The following is a 15003-nucleotide window of genomic DNA, read 5'->3' as shown; positions in this document are numbered from 1 at the left end:
CAACTGGTCGGTCTCCAAAGCATTCCTTGTCAATCCCCAAACATTTCTGTAAAAAACCCAACAATAAAGCCTTGCGTTCCTTTCTTTTTTCTTTTTTTGTTGCGTTGTTGGCGCCATTTGATTCAGCAGCCCTAACGGCGGGAAGGCAAAATGTTCCCATTTTGAACCATTTCATGTCTGCCTACCCGTCAAGCCCAGATAGCAAATCAAGTGCCCCTATGGGCCTACTGCTGGCCAATCAGACTGCTCAGTTTCCTCGAGCCATAGACTGTAAAAAGAAGCCTTGAACGTACAGCAAGGTTGATAGAGACTCCGTGAATACAGAGAAGAGCTGCTGTTTTTATGAGTAAGTTCATGTTTAAGTTGTTATTCAGCACTGTCAACACTTTGTTCAACACTTTTTTTTTTTATATGCCATAAAATGCATGTTCTCCCTACTTCCAATCACGCTACAACCAGCACTGTTAGCTGTAATGAACGACTATAGCATTGTGTCAGAGTTAATACCCTGCTATTGTATCATAAAGCTGATGGGAGGGATCAGTGTGGTGTCCATATTAGCAGTTAGCCTACTGGTTTAACTAGCACTGTGACGTGGACTTCCGAATCAGTGTCACTACAATGCACAAGCCACTTTATTAACAGAAATGTAGACAGTACCATATTTCTACCTGTTAATGATTGAAGCAATTACATTTGGCTTTTACAGCAACTGCTCTGAAGCTGCACGATGTAACCTGCTCCATCATTGCAATCAATTACGGAAAGCAGGAACAGGGCTCAAATCTCTCTCTCTCTCTCTCGCTCTCCCTCGCTCTCTCCCTCTCTCTCTCTCTCTCGCTTTCTCTCTCGCTCTCTCTCTCCCTCTCTCTCTCTCTCTCTCTCTCCCTCTCTCTCTCTCTCTCTCTCTCTCTCTCTCTCTCTCTCTCTCTCTCGCTTTCTCTCTCGCTCTCTCCCTCTCTCTCTCTCTCTCTCGCTTTCTCTCTCGCTCTCTCCCTCTCTCTCTCTCTCTCTCTCTCTCTCTCTCTCTCTCTCTCTCTCTCTCTCTCCCTCTCTCTCTCTCTCTCGCTTTCTCTCTCTCTCTCTCTCTCTCTCTCTCTCTCTCTCTCCCTCTCTCTCGCGCTTTCTCTCTCTCTCTCTCTCTCTCCCTCTCTCTCGCGCTTTCTCTCTCGCTCTCCCTCGCTCTCTCTCTCTCTCGCGCTTTCTCTCTCGCTCTCCCTCGCTCTCTCTCTCTCTCGCGCTTTCTCTCTCGCTCTCCCTCGCTCTCTCTCTCTCTCGCGCTTTCTATCTCGCTCTCCCTTGCTCTCTCCCTCTCTCTCTCTCTCGCGCTTTCTCTCTCGCTCTCCCTCGCTCTCTCTCTCTCTCTCGCGTTCTCTCTCGCTCTCCCTCGTTCTCTCTCTCTCTCTCGCGTTCTCTCTTGCTCTCCCTCTCTCTCTCTCTCTCTCTCGCTTTCTCTCGCACGCTTTCTCTCTCGCTCTCCCTCCCTCTCTCTCTCTCGCGCGCTTTCTCCCTCGCTCTCCCTCGCTCTCTCTCTCTCTCTCGCTTTCACTCTTGCTCTCCCTCTCTCTCTCTCTCTCCCTCTCTTCCTCTCTCTCTCGCTTTCTCTCTCGCTCTCCCTCTCTCTCGCTCTCCCTCTCTCTCGCTCTCCCTCTCTCTCGCTCTCCCTCTCTCTCGCTCTCTCTCTCTCTCGCTCTCTCTCTCTCTCGCTCTCTCTCTCTCTCTCTCTCACACTTTTATTTCAGAGGAGCTGGTCTAATGGTCCTCATTTCAAACTGTTACAATGGAGATTGGTGGAAGGTAGTATATAGATTCTCTCAATATGGAGTTACACTTGTGCTTTACTGATAGACAGGCATTCAACCCCAGGCTTTTAGGCTCGATACTGAGGCTGTGTGTGTACATAATAGCTAGGCAGAACACAGTTTATTTTTTTATGTGGACTGTATATATTACTATAATCAGTCATTGAAGCGTTTGCTTGCTGCACATTGTAAATGTAAAAACAGGCTTCCATCTGAGTGTGGGTCCAGACCAGCCATGCAGTCCATCCACATTTATCCTGATTTGTTGCTGTGGTGCTCTCTTTGTTTACTGTAAAGCTGGTGATTTACGTCAGCTGCGCTTGGCAGGGCCTGTGGTGGAGGAGGGGGGTGGTAGATGCCTCTGGGCTGGGCGGCGGTAGGAATAGGACGGTCTGATTTGTGTCTTTTTATGAGGCTTGTTTATGGGTCTGAATGGCTCTAATGGCTCCTTTGTTTTCCCCTCCATGCAGCGGGCCAGCTGAGCCAGTCGGCCCACCTCTCCCTGCAGCTGCCTTACACCGTCCTGGGTCTGGGGCGCAGCGCCAACTTCCTGGACCACCTGTACGTGGGTATCCCCCGGCCCCTCGGGGACAAGGTACAGTATGGTGCGCTGCAGCACTGGGGGAGCGGAGAGGAGGGAGATGCCAGACAAAACACAGGACAGGACAGGATGCAGTAGGAGCTACAGCAGGTCTAATTAATGCACCATGAAAATACTTTTTCTAGTCACTGCACCCATATAGAGAACACACCCAGAGCCACTGATACTGACACTAACTATACTGCAGGCTGATGTAAATGCTGTTTCTTCCTGTTGCAATATGATAAGTAGATGATATATTGTGCAGTAAATAATTCGTTATCTTCTTCGTTCCCCCACTTTTGTGCTACCTCAAACATTGGCATGTGGTTTGGGTTCGTGTGGAGCGACAGCCTTCTGTCTCTCGTATCGCGTGCCGTTTGAAATGCCGTTTGTTGGTTCCTCGATAGATTCCCCTGCGCGGCTTATTTGAATTTGAGACGCTGGCTCCCGTTCCTCGCCTGTCAAAGAAAAGAACAGAGGTCTTCATCATAGCGGATTTGCATTGCAAATTTCTGCCCATACCTCACTACCTTGGGAGCGAGGCTCGTACAGAGTAAGGCATCTGAGGTACAGCAGCGTGCTCTGTTATCGCTCGCACCCTTAGAGTTATGCAAGAAAATGTTTCCACGAAGGTTCACATTTCCCCACACAGCAGTTAATAAAATATAATGCTTTGTATTATGCTAACCAATTTTTACCTTCAGAGGGTGTATGAATATGGTGTGTTCAGTGCTACATACTGAGTGTACAAAACATTAAGAACACCTGCTCTTTCCATAACATAGACTGACCAGGTGAAATCTATGATCCCTTATTGATGTCACTTGTTAAATCTACTTCAATCCGTGTAGATGAAGGGGAGGAGACAGGTTAGAGAAGGATTTTTAAGCCTTGAGAAAATTGGGACATGGATTGTGTGCCATTCAGCGGGTGAATGGGCAAGACAAAAAATGTAAGTGCTTTTGAACGGGGTATGGTAGTAGGTGCCAGGTGCAGCGGTTTGTGTCAAGAACTGCAATGCTGCTGGGTTTTTCACGCTCAACAGTTTCCCATGTGTATCAAGAATTGTCCACCACCCAAAGGACATCCAACCAACTTGACACAACTGTGGGGAGCATTGGAGTCATGGGCCAGCATCCCTGTGGAACGGGGGGGGGGGGGGGGGGGGGAACACAATATTAGGAAGGTGTTCCTAAAAAATGTACACTCAATGTACACATTTAATGAACAGCTGTGTCTGTCTGACTCTCTGATAGTTCCTGTCTGTCTCTCTCAGGTCTGTCTCCAACCCTCCCTCACAGGGAAAAACATTCAGGAGGCCTGTGAGGGAGTAAGGGAGGGAGAGAGAAAGAGAGGAGGGGAGTGTGTTCTAATTCTACTCTCCTCCTGTACACTTGTCTCAATCCCATGAGGATCCTTTGCTCCGCTCACAAGGTTTACATCACTAATCAAGATTCCCGCTCAGCTCTCGCCTCCCAAAAACCCCACTTCACTCCCAACTTCAGACCCAGCGCTCTCCTTTGAAACGCTCTCTGAAAACCCAGAAACGCTTTCCTCCTCTAAAACGCAGGCGTCTTCTCGGAGCCAAACCGCCGGAAGCGCAGCCTGTCACTGTCTCTCGCCGCCGTTCTGCATAAACCACACTGCATTGAAGAGCAACATGTCAGGGTTAGCTTAGGAGGTTAAGAACTGCAACTTGTAATGAACTAGTACACTGTTCACAGTGCACGGACTCAAGGTGACTCATTCAGTTCATCATTATTCTCCTTAACCTATTTCACCTCAAACGCAAACAATCACTAGCAATTAGCAAATCAAAATCCCTGAATGTGCAGCTCTGATTCGCTTTGAGTCTTTGCCTTACGTAGTATATGCATCTCTGAGCGATGTAGGTGTGTCATTCACTTTAATTTACATTTCTCTGTGTCAGGAAGGAGTCATATGCATGGCTTCCTAACCCACACAACCCTCAGCATTGTAACGATACTCCAGCTAATGGGACTGTAGGAAGTAGGCTGACACCAGGGGGATACTTCAGCAGACCTCATTTATGTAATTTATTAGCCTGTCTGTGTCTTAAATGCATGGCTTTAAATAGCTTGGGTATAGGTAGCTGAAACCCCTGGGCTCTCATTAGGGTGGCTCTGAGTAAACGAGGATGCAAAGTACGGCGGCACACACTTCGTGTGCGTCTGCGTGCGTGCGTGAGCGAGCAAGTGTGTTTTCCTTATCCCTTAATGTTGCCAAATGATAGATGTGTTGTCAGAAATTAGTCTCTCTTCCCTAGAGGACTCTGTGAAAGATGAATTTAACGTTTGCTAGTGATTGCCATCCAGTAGCAACTTGAAGAGGTGAAAATTACCTTTTGTAATTAATACAGAAACTGGCTTTGAAAAGCTTTTGAGCTTGATCTTCATAGAATGAAGTTTCTTAAACTCTGAACCGGAGGGCAAATTGTAGTGCAGTATAGGAAATGACTCGGGCCCTATATTGAATCTGCACTGAGAAGTGTGGGATATATTGCCTGCTTTGAACTAGACTTTTTCCATTATTGCCCCTTCATTCTGCCTCCCCGAGGCACTAATAACATAGTTTCTCTGTTTCTGCCTTGCAGGATGTGAGGAAGCAGGAGTGGACAGCCATCATCCCCAACTCGCAGCTCATAGTCATTCCATACCCACACAACGAGCCCCGCAGGTACACACACACACACACACACACACACACACACACACACACACACACACACACACACACACACACACACACACACACACACACACACACTCATACATCTGTACTTGGGACGCCCACAAACATGCTCAGGCCATGTTTCCATTGGTTTTCTGTGTCATTCACATGTAGTTCTACCCCCAGGAGTGCCAGCAGATGGCAGAACCCCCCCCCCCTCTCCGTATGGCCAGCTAACACATTCTCTCACCAACACATGGAACACACACACTCTGACAAACGCTTGCACTTGCATATACAGTACCTTCGGAAAGTATTCAGACCCCTTGACTTATTCTAAAATGGAAAACAGGTTTTTAGACATTTTTGCTAATGTTTTTACATAAGTATTCAGACCCGTTGCTATGAGACTTGAAATTGAGCTCGGGTGCATTCTGTTTCCATTGATCATCCTTGAGATGTTTCTACAACTTGACTGGAGTCCACCTGTGGCAAATTAAATTGATTGGACATGATTTGGAAAGGGCCTTGGTCAGGGAGGTGACCAAGAACCCGATGGTCACTCTGATAGAGCTCCAGAGTTCCTCTGTGGAGATGGGAGAACCTTCCAGAAGGACAACCATCTATGCAGCACTCCACCAATCAGGCCTTTATGGTAGAGTGGCCAGACGGAAAGCACTCCTCAGTAAAAGGCACATGACAGCCCGCTTGGAGTTTGCCAAAAGGCACCTAAAGACTCTCAGACCATGAGAAACAAGATGATCTGGTGTGATGAAACCAAGATTAAACTCTTTGGCCTGAATGCCAAGCGTCACGTCTGGAGAAAACCTGGCACCATCCCTACGGTGAAGCATGGTGGTGGCGATGTTGTGGTGATGTTTTTCAGCAGCAGGAACTGGGAGGCTAGTCAGGATCGAGGGAAAGATGAACGGAACAAAGTACAGAGAGATCCTTGATGAAAACCTGCTCCAGAGCGCTCAGGACCTCAGACTGGGGCAAAGGTTCACCTTCCAACAGGACAACGACCCGAAGCACACAGCCACAACAACGCAGGAGTGGCTTCGGGACAAGTCGGGAATGTCCTTGGGTGGCCCAGCACGAGCCCGGACTTGAACCCGATCAAACATCTCTGGAGAGACCTGAAAAAAGATGTGCAGCAATGCTCCCCATCTAACCTGGCCGAGCTTGAGAGGATCTGCAGAGAAGAGTGGGACAAACTCCCCAAATACAGATGTGCCAAGCTTGTAGTGTCATACTCAAGAAGACTCGAGGCAGTAATTGCTGCCAAAGGTACTTCAACAAAATACTGTGTAAAGGGTCTGAATACTTATGTAAATGTTATATTTCAGTTTTTTATTTTTCAAACATTTGAAAAAAAAACGTTTTTGCTTTGTCATTATGGGGTATTGTGTGTAGATTGATGAGGGAAAAAATATATTTATTCAATTTTAGAATAAGGCTGTAAGGTAACAAAATGTGGAAAAAATCAAGGGGTCTGAATTCTTTCCAAATGCACTGTATATAGCTACTACACTAACTTATTACTCAGAAAAACACACCCACATTAGGTAGATGCATACATCATGTACTGTTCCTACATTACAGTGAATGCTCAGTGTATAGCTGTGTAAAGAAGGTGTTTTCAGTCTCATAATGTTTATTGGGCACAGGTTAACGCAACATATTGTGTCTAATTTTGCGTCCTGTATTGGTAGTTTTTGTTTTCACCACAAATATTTAATGTGTTTATTAGTTCTGATAGAATGTCTTAATGAATTTCTCTCACAAGGTTTTTTGATTAATATTTGAGCAGGTGTATTGTTCTTCAGCCATTTATTGTAGTATAATATTGTATCTCCACAATCTGGGCCTGTTCTTGTTTTTAGTCAAACCGTTCAAATTATCTCTCCGTTCTTTTCAATAGTCACAAAATATGTGCATCGAAGGACCGTAAAATGCGCTTGTCATTGTTTGTTTTTGATCTTATTGAAATGGTTCATCTCTGACAGGGATGTAGCATTTCTCGATTCGTTTTGACTAACATGTCATAATTTCAGGGTATTTTCATGTTTTGTGATTACAGAAACTTTATTGTCAAATAACACCTCTGATAAAGCAAAATATGCAAAATGTCCTTAATTATAGCACGTTGACTCTTACGTTCTGATAGGGTTGGAAAAGATGAGACGTACCTTTTGTGTATGAGTTTCATGTCATGTGGTAGTTGATACGCTCTTTCTCTCTCCCACCCTTTCCCTCTTTTAGTTGGAGTGCGAAATTATATCTGACCCCCAGTAACATAGTCCTACTGACCGCCATCGCTCTGATCGGAGTGTGTGTTTTTATCCTGGTCATCATTGGCATCCTCCACTGGCAGGAGAAGGTAAGAACAGAATGACACAAATACATCGCTTACACCGTTTATCGTCGTCATTATCATCATTTACTGTTTTAATCAATAATAATGAGCGCCATCAAACCTCCTCTCTTCCCCTTCATTATTAGCTGTACTGTCTTGTCATTTTTCCTCGTCTTTCTTGCATTCCTCCTCACTATCCTCTCCTCCTCCCCCTCCTCTTAATAGTCTGAGCCAAAGCCGGTTATGTTCTGGTCAGAGCAGTGTGTGTCCTCTCTCATCCTCCCCACCATTGCCAGTCCATAGTATCTGGTGGGGGTCTTCTCTTCTACTGGCCTTAGGGGGTTGCTGGGGAGCTCTGGTGCTGGTCCAGAGAGCAGGAGACCCGCTGTGGGAACAGGGCTCACTCGGAGAGGAACAGATGGGTCAGAACCAGCAGATGGGCCCTGTCCTCTAGCCTCCCACAGAGATCCAGCACGGCTGTTAGAGGGCCATAACCAGTGAGGACGCTCGGCTGTAATTGCTTTTGTTCTGCCCCTTCAGCATATCAAATCTTTTGTTCGTAATCCCTGTAAATATGCCCTCCAGGGAGTGTGTGTGTGTTGGTTGTCTTGCTACATTCCTGTGGGTGTTTGTGAATTTTACATTGAGTTTTAAGGTAATCGTGTATTGTTTGAATTTCGCAAACTTGTGTGCATTTGCATGTGTTTGCATGCAACTGTTGCCGACATGCATGTGTGGTGTGTGTCCAGCCTGCCGTGCACACACTCTGAGCGATTCATCCCCATCCCAGTGCAGCCGTGGCTGGTCTGTTTCTCCACCGAGTGAGGCCGAGCAACGTTGGCGTCTTCTCAAAGCCATCTGCTGTGGGTGCTTTATAATGCACGCAGGAAGCCATAATTGCTCTCCGCTCAGGGAACTGTTCCGGGAACACTAGCTTCATTGGAGTTGACTCTGCATTAAAATAACATGTTTGGCTCCATATCTGAGGAACTGAGCCCAGCAATTTTATTTTAGCAGAAAGAGAGCGAGGCAGAGGCATGGCTCCTTGTCCGTCGTTGATTAGAGGTTGATTGACTGATAATGTTCATGATGGCCAAGGTAATGGGAGGTCAGGTAATAGCTAGCTGTTCATTTGTTGAGATGATTACTGGGCCAATGTACTGTACTTCAGTTCAGAGCCCCCTTCATTTTCAGAGATACAGGTAACTGCCAAAATAAAGGAAACACCAACATAACGTGACTTAGTAAGGTGTTGGGCCACAACGAGCCAGAACAGCTTCAATGCACCTTGGCCGAGATTCTGGAACTGTATTGGAGGGATGCGACACCATTCTTCCACGAGAAATTCCATGATTTGGTGTTTTGTTGATGGTGGTGGAAAACCACGATGATCTCCCAGAAGTGTTCGATTGGTTTGAGATCTGGTGACTGAGACGGCCATGGCATATGGTTTATATTTTCTTCGTGCTCATCAAACCATTCATTGACCACTTTGTGCCCTGTGGATGGGGGCATTGTCATCCTATGGGGGGCATAGCCATGATTATTTTCATGATTTATACATGTTTTATACATTGCTTAATTAACTCAGGTGCCACACCTGTGTGGAAGCACCTGCTTTTAATATACTTTGCATCCCTTATTTAATCAAGTGTTTCCATTATTTTGGCAGTTACCTTTATATCCGCTTCATGTTATTACTGTTGCAGCTGATGAGTCACGTCTTTTGAATCCGCAGCCTGTTTTTTGTGTCAGTATGACGTCTCAGTTCTTGTGAGGCTGTGTGTTTTTGTTCCTGTCGTATTGGGATAGCCGACATCTCCGCTGTTGTGGGTCTTTTTGAGCGTGGGTACTGCCTTTGTTTGCTTTTAATGGGGGAGGGTTGTGACCCATTGTCATCTTTTAGTCTAGTCGGGTGTGTCATATGCATTGTAAGTGTGCTTGCCTTGAAGTCATATCTGAGCCTGGCTGCTGCTGAGCGCTCCTGTTCTACCTGACTCACTCTGCCCAACACAACACACCATCATTGAAGGGGCTCTCTTAGATAAGAGAGTCTAACCTTTCACGCAGGGGAAAATAGCATTTGGAGAGAAAAAAATCTCCATAAAACCTTTCCATTTGCATTGCGGTATGGAGTTGACCAGGTCACGGTGCGATGGGTGATTTTACTTTTCATATTTACGCTGACCCCTGCTATTTTTTCCACAAATCTCAATGGTCAAATAGACGTCAGAGGCTGGTTTGAGACACAGTACCTCCTGCAACAGCCGAGACTGGCTCAGGAAGTGTTGTTAGAACACTGTTAAAGATAAGAAAGCTAGTCAAAATTTGAATAAAACTGCCTTCTCTGTTTTAGCCTAGCTGTAAATCTGAGTGGTACTTTGGATTCTCTTTACTTGTCAGATAACTTTGGTTTCATGCCTGAGGAATCGATCATTGTTTGTTTGAGCCATTTGTATTTTGTGTGGGTTTAAACAGAATGCAGGGTTTTTCGGAACAGTGAAGGCTGCATTATGCCTCCACGTTGCATAATGCATACATTGTGACAAAGGTCTTATTTTATGCTAGTTCAAGGCCCCATAGCCTTAGCACAGAGTATGGATAGGTTACTGCATACAGTAGACCTTTCAAATAGGTCAAGTTATCGTGTTACTGAACTTCAAATTCAATCAGTAGGTTTCAGACCCTTCAATAAATGACACTGATGAAATCGCACACGGAATAACGACACAATTATATCCCCTGAACACTCAATTATTTCATGTTCATACACCACAATGAAATAGCAATATTGACAAGATTACAAGCCAGCTCACTGAATGAGACCTAAGGAGCGTATAACAGTATGTTCATGTTCTGTGTACACGCCATAAGAACAAGTGTAAGTAACACTCAGTCCTAAAGACAGTCGGCTCCCTTAAGTCCTGAGCAACACAGATACGGCCGACAGACTCTCTGCTTAGATGTCGGTGTCCTCCATCAGGACTGTCTGTCGTATGGCGAGTAGTTCCAGAACAAATCTGTCAGCTTCATCTCCGCTGCATTTTTTAAGCTTCTCCTTTTTTTTCATCATACGTGCCTTTTATGTGCTGCCTGTTGTCAAGGGAAAGCTAAAAAAATAAACGTGAATGATCCTCATGCATCCGCAGAGGGTACGTAATCGTACATTGAAATGAGATCCCATTAACACTTGTAATAATGATTGCCTGTCTCAGATTGTAGCCATATGACCACTCAGTAGGTCTGCCGGTTTCATTACAGTTCTATAATGGTGTCAGCCCCACATCTCTCTATCTCTCTATCTAACACTCTCTCTATATATATATATCTCTATCTCGCTCTCTCTCTATATATCTCTATCTCTCTATCTCTATATATATATCTCTATATATATATATATATATATATCTCTCTATATATATATATATATCTTTCTCTCTATATATATTTCTCTCGCTGACTGTTAGACTCTGCTTGTCTGTGTTGGTCTGACTCATGACCCCTGACCATTGCCCTGTGTGGGTTTCAGAAAGCGGACGACCGGGAGAAGAGACAGGAAGCACACCGGTTCCATTTTGATGCCATGTGAAGGAGCACAGGAAGAGATGGACCATGGGGAAAAAAGTCATGCCAGCTTTCTGTTTTATTTAAGTTTGCTGGTCGATGGAATTGTTTATTTATTTGATCCCCTCAGCCTCTTGACGATGAGCCATTTAAAGTGTTTATATATCCATTAGACATTATCAAATGTAAAAGAGACAGACAGGTTACTTCTGGCATACTTGCACAGTTTTGGTTGGAATTTGAATGTTCTTTTTTTAATTCACATTTCCTTATACATTTCAAGGGCCAAAATGATGGATGCACCCAAATCTAAACAGGACTACTGAGTGAAATTACACTGAGTTATATCCCAGTTTCCTTTTTTTATTCAATGGTTTGGCTCAGCTCATTATGTATGCTTGTCAAATGGGCACTAACAGTTCGCGTCATGAATTTTGCAATAATGTTTAAATGTTCAATCCAAGTCATCCTGATCTGCAAAACACATTAGCGATGTGTTTGTTTTGGGGGAAGCATTGCTATTGTAATGCTACTTGAATATTTATGTCCGTCGTCCATTGTCTTCCTGTATGTCAATCTGCAAAGGTTATTGTTTCCCGTTTTACTACTACAGTGAGATCTTACACATAGAGTCCACTGACCCAAACAGGGTACTTACACTGGATGCATCCATTGTGCTCTACTGTATATAATGCACATAGTACATGGTCCATAATGAGGGGTTAGTGTATGTGTCAAGTTCATTATGTATTTTTCCTCTCCTTTTTTTCCAAATTTCCCTCCAAATACCGGACACAATGTCTTCTCCTTGTTTGACCGCTCCCACTCTCCACTGCCGTCACTCACGGTGGTCTTGGAATGGCCTGTACTACTGACCCCTCTGGTTTGGTCATGTCCTTAGCTTTTTAGTCTTTCTCACTCTTAATAATCGTGTTTGTCTCGCATGATAAACATGGTGTGTTTTTGGAGTGCCTAACACTTGTGTTCATTAAAAATCTAAATGAAACTGTGGCGGTCAATTGAAGAATGGTCCACATAACACTTAAACTACTTCTACTTACAAGGGGAAATAGGTGTGTTCTTTAACCAACAGAAAGTGCACTCATACATATTATCACCAATGTCAAAGCTTCTTCTATTAATCATTCTATTTCATTTGGAATTAACGTGTCATCTCATGTCTGTGGTTTGAACTTTTTTTTTTTTTAATAATGATTGATAGTGATCAGTCTAATTGATTGTGTTTGTGTGTGGATTGTGCGTGTAATCGGAAATGTTCAACTGAAGTGTGATCATTTCTGTTGAGAATGTTTCTGGGATGATGGGTTGAAAATTAAAGTGTTTATCGTGCTTAATTCGTGGTGGTTCTCACTTGTTTTGAATTCATTTAAATGTATTTCCGTCTCACTTTTGCCGATCGTTTCATAGACTGGCACGTCCATCCGAAAAATGGAATTATCCAAGTGAGCTGATGACCAAAGAAACGATTGGAAGTGACAACTTGGCATAGCCTACAGTTTTGAGTTCTTTTTAGCTCATGTAGCATAATGTATTGCAATCTGGCACTTGTGGTAAAATGGTAGTCTAATAAAATGGTAGCCATCATTTTAATAGCAGTTGATGTTTTACTGTCTGTTGATGTTTTTTCGCGATTGTCTCTTGGCAACAACTTACTGAGTAAATATTATCCTAATTGTATGCTGTCAACTTTTCCGTTTTTTTTGCGCAAAGCACATAACCCCATTGTAACTTGCTCCATTCATTTTGTATTATATCATAAATGGCTTTGCTCAATTTTACCAATATAATCTTTCAATGCAACAAGAACAGAGCAGAGACTTGTACGCAGCGAAAGAGAACGTATCCGATTTACACTCGGTGATGGGGTACATGCGTACAAGCTGCTCATTCACGCAAACATCGCCCGGAGCTTAAATGAGCCTTGTTTAGTGCCATTACTTCAGTTCAGCCACAGACCGCTCTGTGTGCGTCTCTCGGATACTCTGCTGCTCAACCTCACTGGACAATGCAACCTACTTTAATAATAGCATATGTTGCATGTGGAACTACAAGACACCTGTCTAGATGGAATTAACGTTGTATCTAATACTTATCGGGAGTGGTTGAAGAAGAAGCGCTTGTTTTCCTCAGAGGAAATTCGGAGTTGATGATTGTCTTTCTGACTATGGAATTAAGGCGGTCAATGAAAAGTTGGATTTTATAAAAAGCGACTCAATGCCTTGGATCCATAAAATGGAGAGAGAAAGCGTGTAACTCCCCAAGCTTAAGAAGGAGAACGTATTTGGCACCACCACACAGGGAGAGGAAATGCACAGAGGTGAGTTTTACTGGGCATCGAGCGCTTTTGGATCGTATTAAGGACCACTGATATGATACAAAAGGCTATTAATCACTCGCATCGGCTGTGATATAATTCATCCCATATTCTTCTGCAATATAGACGAAACTCACCCTTACCAAATGTCTCCCGTTGTATTTTTTCTTGCGCCAAGTTGTTTTATTGCGTTCTGCATGTTTGCAAGAAGCCTAAATCCCTGAATGGCATCGCCACCTGCAGGTTTACTTCTATTCAGTTATATTAGCTTTTTAGACTACTGCAAGGGGTCATCTTTGAAACGTGCTAATATCCTAATTTATAAAGATGTGATCTTTGCACAAGGCTACACAATCCGGAAGAATGCATTCCAATTTAGGCTACTTTTCTATTAACGCCTAAGGTCGATGTCGGCGCCACCGCGGAAATCTAATTAGCATAAAGAAAATCCAAATTGTAAAAAAAAATCGGTCAATTTAAACTAGATGTGTTTTTTTTTTTTTGCATTGGATGCGTCTCAATCCACATGTGTAACACTTCTGCGTCTGTGGTAAAAGGTGACAGAGCTAGAGCGGTGTTTGTCAGACCATGAGACATCCCGAACATCTCAAGTCATGTGTAATGAATACAAATGGTAAAAGCAAATAGCCTAATGTATTTAGGAGTTAAAAAAACTCCTCGCCAAAATCGCCATGTTTTAGCTGAAGTGACAGCTCCTGCTGATTCGCGCCACATCTGGGACAAGGCCACGGCAGCGGTTTACAGCTCATTTTAAAACACGATATTCTGCTGTGAAATCATTGTGTTTTGTACTGTACTCTAGGCCTATTATTAAAGGGACTGCCAACTATTGTTTAACACACCTAGCCTGTAAACTGCACTGAATCTTATCACCGAGGGGGAGAAAATCATGTTGAGTACACTTCAGTAGGACTGGGCTATTTCAGTCGCGAAAGGCACAAAGTCTAGTCTTAGAATTATCAACAAATGACTGTAGCGTTCTAACTCTGTATAGCCCCATGTTTTATTTTGTAATATAATTGCAGGATCAAAATGCATCAGCAAACATCCAAAGAGGCCATATCTATGCTTTTTGGGTTAATTTAACCAAGCAATGTGGTAGGCCATCCATTTGTATTTACAATGCTCTCCCACTCATGTTCTTCCAGTAGTGTAGGCTATCTTGTAAAGGCATTCAACCTTTTCAATTCAGACTTTCAGGTCCATTCAAAGCTGTTTGAACCAACTGTGTTCTACAATGGATGTCTGCCATAGACTGCTTTTAAGAGGTAGTTATGTTCTTTCAGTGGTCCCCCATAGTGGAGTAGGATCCGGAAAGGGCAAATCTATGTGAATAGCCTCATAGTCAGGCCGTGCATGGAAAAGTGTGTGTGTGTGTGTGTGTGTGCAGTGTGGCCTTTTGGCCTTCAGCGTATCAAGGCTGGGAAGAGAGAGGGTGTGTGTGTGTATGTGCGCATGGATGTGTGTATAGTAGAGAACATGCTGTCTGATTTCTTTTTGCAAGCCTGGGTGGCTATAGTCAATCCATGTTTCATTATGCATCAGTCAGGCTCTCGCTCATGGTTTAATGTGATATAGCGCAGTGTATTAAAATCTGTTGGGGGTAAACCTACATCGGGCTTATCTGGAGAAGACAGTAGTGTCGTGG

At 44.0% G+C, this 15003-nt stretch overlaps 1 protein-coding gene across 1 annotated transcript in view; it reads left to right on the top strand.

The window, feature by feature from the left end:
- The window catches only part of LOC120024953 (T-cell immunomodulatory protein-like), a 119760-nt gene extending 107406 nt beyond the window's left edge, over positions 1-12354 (top strand). The window contains exons 15-18 of the mRNA XM_038969341.1: positions 2273-2397; positions 5000-5082; positions 7342-7459; positions 10965-12354. Of these exons, the coding sequence (XP_038825269.1) occupies positions 2273-2397; positions 5000-5082; positions 7342-7459; positions 10965-11024 (386 nt within the window). The 3' untranslated portion in view covers positions 11025-12354. The remainder of the gene's footprint in view (positions 1-2272; positions 2398-4999; positions 5083-7341; positions 7460-10964) is intronic.
- The last annotated feature ends 2649 nt before the right edge of the window (positions 12355-15003 follow it).

The sequence above is a fragment of the Salvelinus namaycush genome, chromosome 30 (genome assembly GCF_016432855.1).
Source record: "Salvelinus namaycush isolate Seneca chromosome 30, SaNama_1.0, whole genome shotgun sequence".
Lineage (NCBI taxonomy): Eukaryota > Metazoa > Chordata > Actinopteri > Salmoniformes > Salmonidae > Salvelinus > Salvelinus namaycush.
This window is presented reverse-complemented; position numbering and strand designations above follow the sequence as displayed.